Here is a 13,150-nt window from a genome sequence, read left to right as displayed (position 1 = left end):
TCAATCCAATACAGCACCTTTGGGATGTGGTGTAACAGGAGATTCTTATCATTGATGTGCAGCTGGAAAAACTGTGTGATGTTATAATGTAAATATGGACCAAAATCTCTGAGGAATGTTTCTTTGTTGAATCTGTGCATGTAGACTGAAGACAGTTCTGAAAGAGACAGGGGGCTCAACTTGGTACTAGCAAGTTTTACCTAATGAAGTGGTCAGTGAGGCAGAAAATCAGTAATCAGAGGGCAGAGCTTACAGTCCTAGCAGTCCATACAAATGAAAGACAATGAGCGTTTGAGATTGTAAATAAAAATGCCTGTGGGGAAGTTAACACCTATCAGAAGATAAACTATGGGTGTTTAGGTCTATATAAACAACTATGACCCACATTCACGTGGGTCATCGTTATACAATCTTAGTTTAGTCATTTAAAAGGTTGCTCATTACTCAGTGTGTTAAAATGGTTTCTTTTATTCGCAGTGGTGCTGCTGTTACTCAGGGTTTTAAAGAAGTAGCACATTCTGCTCCGAAGTTTCATGCCAAACCTGAGCAGGGCCCCTTGCAATTTCCTGCCCATAACAATAGTGCGAACAAAGAGCGAAGGGTCATGACTGGAAGTCGCAGAGGCTTCAGCTCTTTAGACCTGGACTGCCATGGCCCAGCAGGGACACACGCTGGAAAGCTGCCCACAACTTTAACTTGTCCAAAGAGAGAGGATGCCCAAAGCGTGGGAATTTCACTTATCATATTTTTCCAAAGAATTCCTGGCCTGTGATGAACGTAGTTGTAACAGGATGCGTGTGTTTAGACAATTTAACCTTTTGACTTCACACTGACTGACACAGAAAAGTGGGTGTAGACACGATTCTTGCGCCTATTTGTTTTTGTAATCATTGCTCAACCACTTTCAAAAACGTAAAACTCTCATCTGAGAAACATCCAGTCTCGCCAAATAAACGCTAAAACATTCCCATACAAGTGTGATGAAACAGTGACACAATTACAGCGGCTTAGAATAAAGAAACATCTTTAATATTTGTTTAGCTTGCTACCAATAGCGAAACAATGGTCCAGTGTTTGAGGTTTTTGAGAAGCAGACATAATAAGGCCATGACCTAAGCCTTAAACAACACATTACTAATACTCCAGATAACGTCTGTGACCTCTCCTCCTCATTAGACGTCATATAGGAATGCCGTGAAGCAAGAAAAACGGTATGTAAAACTTGAGAAGAGATATGATGCAACACAGGAGATGAGACACAATCAGACCATTATAACACAACACTACTCAGTAGATAACAGACACACCAAACATCTGTGTGATTTTACACAAAAATATGACTTCTTAGCAGATTTCTTAAATTACATGGAAAATTTACATGTAATCCTGTTATTTAAATTTTGGGCATGAATATTTGTTGAGTTCGGTGGCCTGAGGTATTTTCAGTGTCTGAAACAGCAGAAAATGTTTCACAAACTCACCATGCACCTTTCGTAATGCTGATTTTACAAGTCACCAACAGTTACAGCTGTGACATAAATAGAATCAACAATAGAGTATCTCCATCTGAAATCTATTTTTGCTGTAATGTTATCACTTGTATGGGGAAATGGTGCCTTAGCCTAAGATCAAATCTCGGCAGTCCCCACTTCGCTACAAGCTCAAACATTGTTTTGTGGGAGAAAATAGCCTACTTCCTGCTATCATGCTGCGGTGAGAATTATGTTCCCGTACAAAGCCTCAAAAACAGGTGGGATCCACCTAGTGGCGAGAAGGTGTTTTTTTCCCCCCCTGGACTGAAAAACTCTTTGAATGTTTTATCAGTTTCTTCCATGTGGTCTTTTATGTGGCTTGCACCCACCCCCAGGAGGATGGTGTGTTAGTAAACCTCAAGTAAAAACATTACTTACACTGTAAAAATTAAGATGGAAAACCTGCAGCAGTGCCAGAATTTGACATTCCCAGGCATAAAATGTTTCTCGCAAACTTTTTCTCTTCTCCATGTCAGATATTGACTTGCCTACAAAGGCACAGAGGCCTCAAGTATGCAAGATGTTTCATGAACTATTTGGAAAGCAGGCTGATAAATAAACAGAGCTGTACATTCACAGATCCAACCACACACACACACACACACTGAAAAGAACATGTTTCTCATCCTCTGTTTTGGGTCTGTAGGAGCTCTGAGCCATGGCAACCGAATACCGAGGGGAGAAAAATTTGCCTGGCTGAGCTCCATCCTTCTGGCAGTCATGCTAAAACTCATGAATAGCATGACAAAAACAACATTCCTCACTGAAGTGATATAGTCCTGAAGGAATTCCTGTTAAATCGAGGCATTTCTCGGCATGCATACCTCATTGTATTGAAACCATGTGGCGTAACGTGTGAATGTAAATTCAACTGCAGATCCAAAGCAGTGAGAGAAAATGACTTTGGGCACATGCAGACATTTACATTGTCTGTTTTTCTTTGTGTTTCACCACTGTGCATGTGTGCATGTGGGTATTAATTTACTATAACACACTTTCTTCTTGTATAAGCACATCTGTCTGTGATTTGCAGGGAAAAATAAGGTGCGGAGACTTGAAATTAGCATACTATTGTCTAGTTTCCCTGTGTGTATAAACACATTAAAGTACAGCACCTGCGGTTCTTTAGAGCCAAAATGCACACACTTGTGTGTATGCAGATACGTATGTGCGTATGACGAGTCTGACAAACAGTTGTTAGGGTCAATCTGTATGAGCAGAGATATCAGTGGCCCATTGCCATGTCTCCCACGCAAGTGCTGAGTCGTGAGGTTAGTATTCAGGGAAAATAAGACAGAACTAAAAGATTAAAGAGTAGGCAAAGCATTACGGAAAGGCTGGTATTGGTATTTAACTATGTAACTACATTTATTTTATCAGTTAAGACCAAGAGTAGCTAATGCAAGAGCAGCATTACAAGCTAATTTTGCAGCTGTAACTTGTCACAGGTCCAATGTTAAATCAGGAGTTTCAGGCCAGTGGTTTTATTGCACAGTGCATATTTTCCATCAATAATCACAATAAAGCAGTATGTCATCAGAGAAGTGCACTGAAATCCATGGAAACTTGGAGGCAAATGGGTGCATACACACAGCACTGAGGTCAGTGAGCTTGGCTTGGGTTATATACACTCAATGACCACTTTATTAAGTGCATTTGATTAGGCAGTATTTGGCTGGACCCGTTTTTTTTTTTTTTTCCTCAGAACTGTTTTAATTCTCAATGGCACAGATTTAGCAAGCTGCTGGAAACATTCCTCTGAGATTCTGGTCCATACAGACTTGATAGTATCACATAGTTGGTGCAGATTCGTGGGCTAAACATCCATGATGTCTCAAAGAGGCTCTATTGAATTGAGATCTGGTGCCTGTGGAAGCCATTTGAGTACACTGAGAGCATTGTCATGTTCAAGAAACCAGTTTGAGGTGAATTGAGCTTTGTGACAGGTGTTATCTTCCTGGAAGCAGTCATAGAAGATGGGTATGCTGCAACTAAGCCAACAGCAATACTCAGGTAGGCTGTGATGTTTAAACAAGGTTCAACTGTCCATAAGGGACCCAGTGTGTGCAAACGATGTCCCCCAAACCATTTCACCACCACCACCAGCAGCCTGAACTGTTACATGGCAGGCATACAAGGCAAGAGGGATGCATGCTTTATTGTGGTTTACCCCAAATTGTGACTTTATCATCTAAATGTTGCAGCAGAATTCGAGACTCATACGATGAGGCAATGTTATTCCAATCTTTTGTTCAATTTTGGTGAACCTGTGAATATTGTAGTCTCAGTTTTCTGTTCACAGCTGACAGAAGTGGCACCTGGTTTGGTCTGCTGCTGTAGACCATCTGCTTCAAGGTTCACCGTGTTGTACATTCAGATCTTCTACATACATGATTAGGGTTCAACTATCCATTTCTATACATTTCATATTATGATTTATTCTCACATAACCTTTCATATTTTTTTGGGTGGAAAACATGACTCGTGTATGAAACATTCAATCAAAAGTCACCGAATTGTTTTAACAAGCAGTGAGAAAGAAGCAAATAATCAGCACCCATATTTAGTGAGCTCATTTTAATCAGCTACACACTGATTTCATCATTGCTGATTTACAGTGTTGCATTCCTGGTTCTCTGTCACTGGTAGCATCCCTGAGAGCCTGGAAGAGGACGAGACATGTTATGGAAAGCCCACTGTAAGATGCCATCAATGGAGCTCTGCTGCAGTGAAGAGAAGAAAACACAATAGGATTAACTGCTGAACACCTATTTGTCTATTTGTCATAGATTTAGTAACATATTAGGTAAATATAAATCCTTTAATCAATCAATCTGCCATCTATAATGCAAACCTTCTTAGAGTTCACTGTAACTCAAAAATTTAGCTTCTGAATTGTAAATTATTTAAATAGTCAGCAGGTAGGGGCTAAAAACAGAGGCACCCAAATCAAGACTGTGAGCCCAGTGAAGCCAAGAAGAACTCACACATCTGTACACATCTGTGAAACTTCTGTGCACATATTTCAGGCCCAAAATCACAGCTAACAACATCAGGACAAGCTGCTCCAAATCGCCTAATGTTTTGTCCTCGGTGCTTTTTGTTTACCCCGACAGCTCACTGACTGTCTCTGTGATAAGGAAACAGTCATCTTGTGTCTGACGTGAACTGTTGCACCCTGCCTGCATCTGTGATATCGACATGTAACTGATCTCCACTCACGTCTCCCAGGATGGAGTCCAGTTCATCTTTATGGTGGATGGGCTCAGAGAGGGAGGCGCTTTGATCATGACTAAGTGTGTTTTGAGCCAGAGGTGCAAGCTGAAGACAAACACACACAGACACACACACAGGAGAGATTACATAGAGTATTCGGTGGTATTAAGATAATAAAGGTTGTAAATTCTTTTTCAAGGTGTGTACATGTGGAGACACACCTGCCCGCCTCTGGATTCAGCCTCTCTCTCAGCAGAGCTGCCCCACAGTCTGGAGCAGGACAGGCAGATGGACCTCCCTCTTAGAAACACACAAATGCTTTGAGTGAACATTTCCGTGGTGTATAAGGTTTCTCTCAATCAATATGTCATTTCTGACACAGGAAGCTGTTCAAACCCTTCCAGCTGGGAAAATAAACTGTTTACATGAAACTTGGGGCCCTAATTAATTAAAAAAGGGAAGCTTTTTCTTCTTATCGCTTGGTTTTAGTTAATACTGTGTTTTTAATCAACATAAAAAGGAGCCACGAGAGCTTATCACATGGATTCGGCTTTAATTTGTTGTATCTGTGTTATCGTTGTGTAAAATCATTGTGAACCTCGCTCACATTGCTCACTACTCAGCTGCAAGGGCTCCACTTACAGTCCATTAGCCACCATTATCCCAAGAGAGATTATTGAAAGCGCACACCCTTAATGCACACTGGTGGTCAATACCAACATACAGGAAGTTCTCAGAGAGCCCCGAATGTTTTTTTTCTTCTAATGTAGATGATGCTGAGATTAGGATTTCAGGAGCTCAGGGGAAACGCTCTCTGTCATCTCCTAAAAATCTTTCTTCTACAGTCAGAAGAAGAAATTAGTGGTTTTCTTACTTGGAAAAGTGGCAGTTTACATGGAAATGCTTCAGACACTGAAAGCAGTGGGTCAAATCTCCTCCTCCGAGGTGGCAAATACCGCACACCTCCCTCACGCCAACCAGCTCTCCACCCGAGCACTGGAGACAAATTTATACATGCATCAAGTGTGACTATTTTTACATATTGCAGAGGCGGAAAAAGGATGAGGCTGATGGAAGCTGAACTGATTAAAAAAAATGGCTGAATGATGTAGAAGGTCACCTGGTTTCTGACACCTGACGCACTCGTCGTCGCCGTAATGCTTGTGAGGGAGGATGACAGCGATGAGTAGAATGAGACATCGGTGATGGAGTTACTGCAGTTTGTGTTTGTTTGCTGAGGATGAGCTGAGAGAGCCTGAATGCAAATATTTAGACTATGATCAGTTCTAGAAAAAGCATCAGTGTTTACCAAAGCCCTTAAAACTTTTTTTTGTAAACAAGTCTTCAAGTTTTACTGTGACTTATTATCCTGAACTACGTAAATACAAATTACTAAAGTTGGAAATACCAGACAGGGTGTGAGAGCCATGAGTTTTCTTTTACACATGAAACGTACTGAAAATATAAGTTGCTATGAGCAGAAAGATTCTCACATTTAAAAATGACCACACAGTACTAGTCAGTACTAGGGGTGACTCAGAGGCTTGGGCCGCTGCTCACTTCTTTATGTTTTTCTCGCAAGACTCCCAGACTTTCTAGGAATTTTTGGTGGCCTTGAGCAATAGCTCTCCAGGCTTTCCAAAGGCCTTTTAAAGTTTTCTTCAGCTGCTTTTTGTTTACTCATTTTCAGTCTAGTCACATAATTTGTTCATTTCTTTTGCTGAATCTATGAAAAATGCTGAAGATAGCACATTTTTGCACCAACAAGATGATTCCCCAAAAGCTAATAGCCAAAAACCAGGCATATCTCAGCATGGTGCGCAGTGTGTCCTTAAAAAGCAATCGACAAGTGGAGGACAAAAGAAAAAATGTCAGGCCCAAAAAACTATCTGCAGCAGATGCAAATGGTCTCAGTGGCTGTCAAGAAGCAGTTCTTAAGGAAGGGAAAAAGAGAGGTATGCTAAATAAAAAAATTTTAAATGACAGAAAGCCAAAGACCACGGGTGTCCTGGAGTGATCCAAATCTAAAACGTCTGGTTCACATCATGTACAGAGGAGGTCAGGATAGAGGTACAACAATGTGTCTATAGCCATCTGTAAAACACAGTGGAAGCTCTGTCATGGTTTGGTGCTGCATTTCAGCTAGTGGTGTTGGGAATCTTGTCAAAAATGTTGAAATCTTGAATGCAGAAAGGTAGCAACAGATTTTGATCCAATATGCAGTGCCATCTGGAAAGTGTCTGATCGAGAAAAGGATAATATTTCATCATCACAATGATCCCAAACACATTGCCAATGCAGTGAATGCACACCTGGATTGAAAAAACACACAATGCAACATTATCAGTCATGGATTAGCCAGACCAGAGCCCAGAGCAGCTAAAATCAGAAGAAAAAAAACCTTCAAGAAGAACTTTTGGAGAACTATTCCTGAAGACTACTTAAAGAAAATACCAGACGGCTGGCTAAGAGAGTTCAGACTGTGTTGAAGAATAAAGGTCATACCAAATATTGACTGCATTACTGCATTTCTATGTATGTTTGCTCATGTTTTAACAAATTGCTGAAACCATTCCCCATTTTCCTAGCAAAATATAAAGAAATGAGGGTCGTTGAAGACTTTTTCACAGTACTGTAGGTTATTCAGTGGATTCAGTATGTGCACATTTCCTGCTTCCTTCCTTCAGGAACTTACTTGTAAGGGTAGCTGTGCTTTCTCTTTTTTCACCCTGTGTCCACGGCACCACTCACACTGCCAAGAGCCACTGCAGATAATGTAACGTTATAACCTCTTTCTCAAAGCAAAAAAAACATCTCGGCACACCAGCACATTATTCTTCACCTTGGTATGGACGAGAGTGGAGGGTCAAGGCAGGCCAGATGAAAAGCTCGAGGGCAACCGTCACAGCAGATCAGCTCCCCTCCATCCTTACACACTGTACACTCATCATCATTGTAATGAATCTAAACACAGGCCGATAAATGTAACATAGATAAGCAGGCACCCACATTCATATAAAGCACAAGCAACTTTATTTAAGAGTGAGGGGATTACAGCGTCTACCATGCGTGTGGCTGTCTCCACCTGGTGGTGAAATGTGCTCTTAGCAGACTTGGACTTTGATGCATTTGTCTCCTCTGACGGACCCCCACCAGCTTTAATGGGCTCTCTGGTGGCCCCTGTTAAATGACAGTGGGTTTTAAAGGGGAAAATCTTGCATAAAGGTTAAAGCTTAGTTAGGTCTGTGTTTTCACATTCATAGTTTGATGTTGCTTCATTTTTCTGAAAAAAGAAGTTCACATATTCATTATATGACTTACCTTCCAAACAATATGCCTGCATAACATGCACCTTTTCTTGGTTATCATGGTTGACTGGGGGATCCGTGGAGGGAACCGAGAAGGACGAGGATGAAGAGGGCAGGTGGACTCCTCTCTGGATTGTGGAAGACAGTACTTGCACACCTGAAGCAGAAAATAGGTTTGGTTATGTATTCGTGGCATAAAAGTATTTAATATATTTATTTTTATGATAATTACTGTTTTCAGATGGCAGCTTGGAGCCAGGAGCTTCACTCTTCACTCTGTAGAGCTTCACTTTACTTCCTTAAACAGAGTAGATAAGACCTTATAATGAAGACAGCAAAGTCATGTGCGTTTTAGAGTATTCCAGGTTAATTCTTTGTGAAGCCTATGTATCTTTTGATTGCCAAAATAAGCCTATTATGATACAAAGCAAGTGCAGTATGGGAGATGACCTCCTCCATCGGTTGTCTTGGCATGATACTGTGACCGCTGGGAGCTCAGTTCTCGATCCGCATGGCTCCTCTTCTTACTGTGAGGAGGTTTGTGACCTCCAGATGGTCTGTTTTCATGTTTGGAACCTGCAGTCTCCCTTCCTGTCAAACAAAATCAGCAACAATGTAAACCATTAGAGTCTAAATGTGACAGAAAATTGTCCCGAGAGACTGTTTTCAGCTCTGGTGCAACAGATGCAACTGAGGTTTTATTGCTTTTGTAAATTAATAAGAAAAAATAGAAAAAAATCTGAGGAATGTCAGTTTGTGCTGAATGTTATTTGACACTGGTACAGTAGAGTATTCTTCTGAGGATCCTCAGACGCTCATCATGGGCAGGAACGTTATAGAATTTTGGTCTTTTCATGATTTCTTTGAACTGTTCTTTTAACTGTACATCATCTTTATTGACTCTAAATAAACAGATAAAAAATCTAAACAAGAATAGTGAGCACTAGAAACTATTTATTTATATTTCTCTAATTCACATGGGTTCAAAAGTATACATACAGACCAAAATACATACATATACTCACCTATTAACTGGTTGACTACCGCCACTAGTTCTCTTTAAAAAGGATTTGTTTGACAGCACTCATTGTGTTGGCAATAAGACTGGAAAGTCCAAGGAACTCTAATAAGGAGACTATTAGATTTACACAAGTTGTCTTTTGCAGCCATTTTTAAACAGCTGCAGATTCCAAGATAAATTCAGACAATTGTACATAGGGACAAGTTATTCAGGTGACCACTTTACTAAGGTCTGGCAAAAGACAAGACAAAGATTGAGCTACTTGGCCATAGTGACAAGAGGTATGTTTGGAGGAGTAAAGGTGAGGCTTTCAGACCTAAGAACACTGTACTAACTATCAAGCGTGGTGGTGGCATCATGTTCTGGGGCTGTTTTGCTGCCAGTGGTAATGACAGATTTCAAGAGTGGATGGAATAATGAAGAGGAGGACTACATCCAAATTCTTTGACTTCACCTCAAATTGGGAATTAGATGGTTGAAACTTGGACGTAATTTAATTTTCCAAACACACACACAAAATGGTTTTAGCATAGATAAAAACAAGCCAACATTAAGATACTGACCTTCCAAAATTCCCAATAAATTTGTGGGCTAAGCTTAAAAGCCGGGTTCATGCCAGGAAACCAGCCAATTTTAATAAAATCTTCCAAATTTGCCAAGAGCACCATTCAAACATCCCATCAGAATTATGCCAGATGGCTTCCAAAAGCATCTGGTCGAGGTGCATCTTGCTGAGGGGCACTTAACCAAATATTAATGGGGGTGTACGGATCCATATATTTGAGCCTGTGTGAATCTAACATAAAGTAAAACTTGTGCACTCAATTCTTGTCATTTTGAAGTCACAATAGATGTATGATGTACAATCATTCCACCGTGGGAGAACAATAGTTTATTCCTTAATAGGAATCATGAACTTATCGTGTCAATCACCATGACAAAATGATTATGACATTCATGCCTATAACAAGTGTATAGATGTAGATTTATTTGTGTGTGACAAATGTTTTGTCGTAAACTGTGTGTCACATACGGGAATCCAGGTTAGTGAGCAGGGTCTGCAGCCTGGGGTAGCTGTCCAGATTATAGTCTTTGGATAAGTTGTTCAAGAAGGCCTGGACAGTGGATCTGCTCTGCTCCAACACCCAGGACAGGAGGGAGTACATGGCCTTGTGGATGCCTTCTCTAGCCTCTTTCTCCAGAGTCTCCTATAGACACATTAAGTTTATGAGTTTGAAGACTGAAAGTTCAGCACTGATATCCTTTAATGGAAGCAGCCCGATACTTGCTTAAAGTAGCATAAAAAAATTATTTCAAATCAAAATTAAGGTTTACACAATTAATACGGATATCCAATCTCTGTTCAGTTTCTTACCTTCAGCAGCTGCTCTGTGATGATGTTTTTGTCCGCCAAACCATAGACCAGGGGGAAAGGGTCATCCACAGCCATAGCGATGTCAGTTCGCAGCTCCCTCAGTAGCGAGCGGAGGTTTGTGTCCCTAAACGCCTCGACTCTTGACATGATCTTCTTTTGTGTGCAAGTGAGAAATGACTTGACACGGTCTGAGACCACAGATGAAGAATTTCAGATGTGGGGGGTGTGTCCCTCACAGGGAAGGTGCACTGCTTCATGCTGACTGCATACATGCATAAGCCATATCTTAAAAACTCCTGTATTTTTTTTCATCCTGTGTTTGTGCTTTTAATAACGCATCTATGACTCTATGAAAAAAAATGAAGCTACCAGCCTTTCATTTCTGAGACTTCCCTCCAGGGAGGCCAGCCCTGGACCTTTTGTCTCTTTTGAGTTCATTTGTCCACTAACAGCACTAACGGCCTTCATCCAGGGGAATACCTGTCCTCTTACATCAGGAGAGCAGAGTGAAGTGACCTGATGTGTGACAGTTTTCTTCTTAAAAGGTTCTTTCCACCTCAACTTCCCCTCACCTGTCAGGTTTTCACACACTGACTCACCACAGGGAACTCCGCATTAGTGTGATAATTATGACTTCGCCACAGACAGGAGAACATTAACACTGTAAACAGTTTAATGACTGACAGACTGATTGCATGACTGGTAGCCTACTATGCTTTATGCAGTTGTTATTCTGTTAGTTTGTTCCTCCAATTCTCATTATTCTACTAAAAAGGCCTAAACAAAGAGGAACCGGTCTCTCCTCCAAATACACAAGAGAATGGTAAAATAAAACTCATCTAAGGTTAAGGCTTCGGGCTTGTCATTTACTAGAGAGCATTTGCCTGCAGTTTCCACTAATTCAATTTCATGTCATGTAAATATCCATTAGGTCTAAATGCTAGAGTATCCAATTACTTTAACTCATAAATAAGGTTAGGAAACAACTGGGTAGCTTGAGAAATATGCTCACTAAGTCCCTTAGTTCACTGCAAAGCCAAAGCCAGAAGATGGCCAACTAAGTTAAGCATTAAAAAAAGCTACTGCTTTAGTAGCCAAAAAAATCATCTGTGGTTTGTGTGCCAAACCATATGAGATGGAAACGGTCATCCAAAAATGTGACAAGGTCAGTATAAAATCTCCCGCAGCGAAGAATTCAAGTCTTAGATTCTTTGAAAGTTTGTTTGTAAATGAGATACAGAGACCTGAGGCCTGTATTATGAAGCAGGGTTTAATCTTATCTGGGTGACTTCAGGATTAACCCTGAGTTTACAGTACTGTGAAGGTGGATCATTTCTTACCAGGATATATGGTAACGGGTAAGGTGACTTATAATTAATATGATATGCTACCTGTAGTTTCAGGTTAGAGATCAACTAGTACCTAATAGCTGCTTTTAAACATTGATTTAATGTAATACTTTTTATAATCCATCAGGTTCTCCCATGTCTTAATGATAGAGCTGCTAATATTGATGAATCTGTTAACTTACACAATCTGCATTTTCACCGGCTCTCATTCCTGGAAAAACTTTATTAATATTGCTGCTGTTTTCCAGTCTTACAGACTAAAGCACTTAATCCACATACTGTTAATATGATATTACTCTTGGGTTTTTTTACTCTCATACACTGCTGTGTTGCTTTCAGACTTCATATTTTCTCATCTGTTTCATCTTCCTTTGAAAAACCATCTTCATTGATTGCCAATGTTAGGCTAAGTGATTCCAGATAAGGGAGAGACACCCTGAGTATGGTGAGCTCATGCGTAATACAGGCATCTGGAAGGGTCTGAGATTATACTGGTCCAGTCTCTTATTCTCAGAGACTACTTTTGTTCATTTTCATTTCATAGTTGTGAGGAAGTTATGAATGTTTTCATGTTTTAGGAATAGTCCATAGTTTGTCTCTTTTCCAACCAGTTAGCTAATTAAGCTAAACTGTAGCTAAAATGTCAATTGAGGTTTCCTATGAGGTAAAGCAAATATAATTTCAATTTATGTCACCAGGCAATGTCACAAAAGGGTACTCATAAAAAACAACAAACTGGTGAGGCTACACTATTTAGTGTTTTTTACTTGATTGTTAATGTTAAGAGTTAGATAACAGCTAAATTGGCTAGCTACCAGTTAACAACTGATATCTGCATAAGACACATGAAGTGCTCATTAGATTTTCATATTTAGTCATTAAAAACACAAAAACCTGGTACACAACATAACTAAACACTAAATATTGTAAGTAAATGCTGCATACCTAAGGTCCAATTGTGTTCATAGCTTAAACTTAGATGCTATCAGTGTCTTAGCGCAGCGGTCCCCAACCCCCGGGCCTCGGACCGGTCCGTGAGTCGTTTGGTACCGGGCCACGAGAGTTGAGGCTCAGGTGTGAAATGTATGGTTTTCAGGGTTTTTATCGGTTTTCAGCGTTATTTTGTTATAATTTTTATCGTTAACTTGGTTTTCCTGGGTCTTTTCACGTGTGTTATGAATAAATCTTCTTTTTTTTGGTACCGGTACTAGTTTTATTTTGTTGTATTTATCCGCGACACCTTAAAGGCCGGTCCGTGAAAATATTGTCGGGCATAAACCGGTCCGTGGCGCAAAAAAGGTTGGGGTCCGCAGTCTTAGCGTATCTTAAGTGTTACTAACCCATTTGTT

General features: G+C 40.3%; 1 protein-coding gene across 1 annotated transcript; it reads right to left on the bottom strand.

Annotated features, from left to right (window-relative positions):
• Positions 1-4,106: 4,106 nt before the first annotated feature.
• Positions 4,107-13,091, bottom strand: aire (autoimmune regulator). Its single transcript, XM_076876931.1, has 14 exons — positions 12,747-13,091; positions 10,453-10,640; positions 10,111-10,285; positions 8,507-8,647; positions 8,289-8,354; positions 8,070-8,213; positions 7,813-7,928; positions 7,591-7,712; positions 7,444-7,513; positions 5,869-6,003; positions 5,623-5,744; positions 4,970-5,048; positions 4,755-4,853; positions 4,107-4,255 (listed from the first exon to the last, which is right to left on the bottom strand). Exons 2-14 carry the CDS (start codon positions 10,597-10,599, stop codon positions 4,172-4,174), a joined length of 1,500 nt encoding a protein of 499 aa, XP_076733046.1. The 5' UTR covers positions 10,600-10,640; positions 12,747-13,091; the 3' UTR covers positions 4,107-4,171.
• Between the last annotated feature and the right edge of the window lie 59 nt (positions 13,092-13,150).

This window comes from Maylandia zebra, linkage group LG18 (assembly GCF_041146795.1).
Source record: "Maylandia zebra isolate NMK-2024a linkage group LG18, Mzebra_GT3a, whole genome shotgun sequence".
Classification (NCBI taxonomy): Eukaryota; Metazoa; Chordata; class Actinopteri; order Cichliformes; family Cichlidae; genus Maylandia; species Maylandia zebra.
The sequence above is the reverse complement of the archived record's forward strand: the minus strand, read 5'-3'. Positions and strand labels throughout refer to the sequence as shown.

Bases quoted from the DNA above. Each gene is read 5' to 3' on its own strand.
- aire (XM_076876931.1), bottom strand. From the start codon at position 10,599: ATGTCAAGAGTCGAGGCGTTTAGGGACACAAACCTCCGCTCGCTACTG. The intron at 8,648-10,110 runs GTATGTGACACA...TTTGTTTGACAG, and splicing joins GCTCACTAACCTGGATTCCC to GAAGGGAGACTGCAGGTTCC. The intron at 4,256-4,754 runs GTGAGTGGAGAT...TCTTCACTGCAG, and splicing joins TGGACTCCATCCTGGGAGAC to CAGAGCTCCATTGATGGCAT.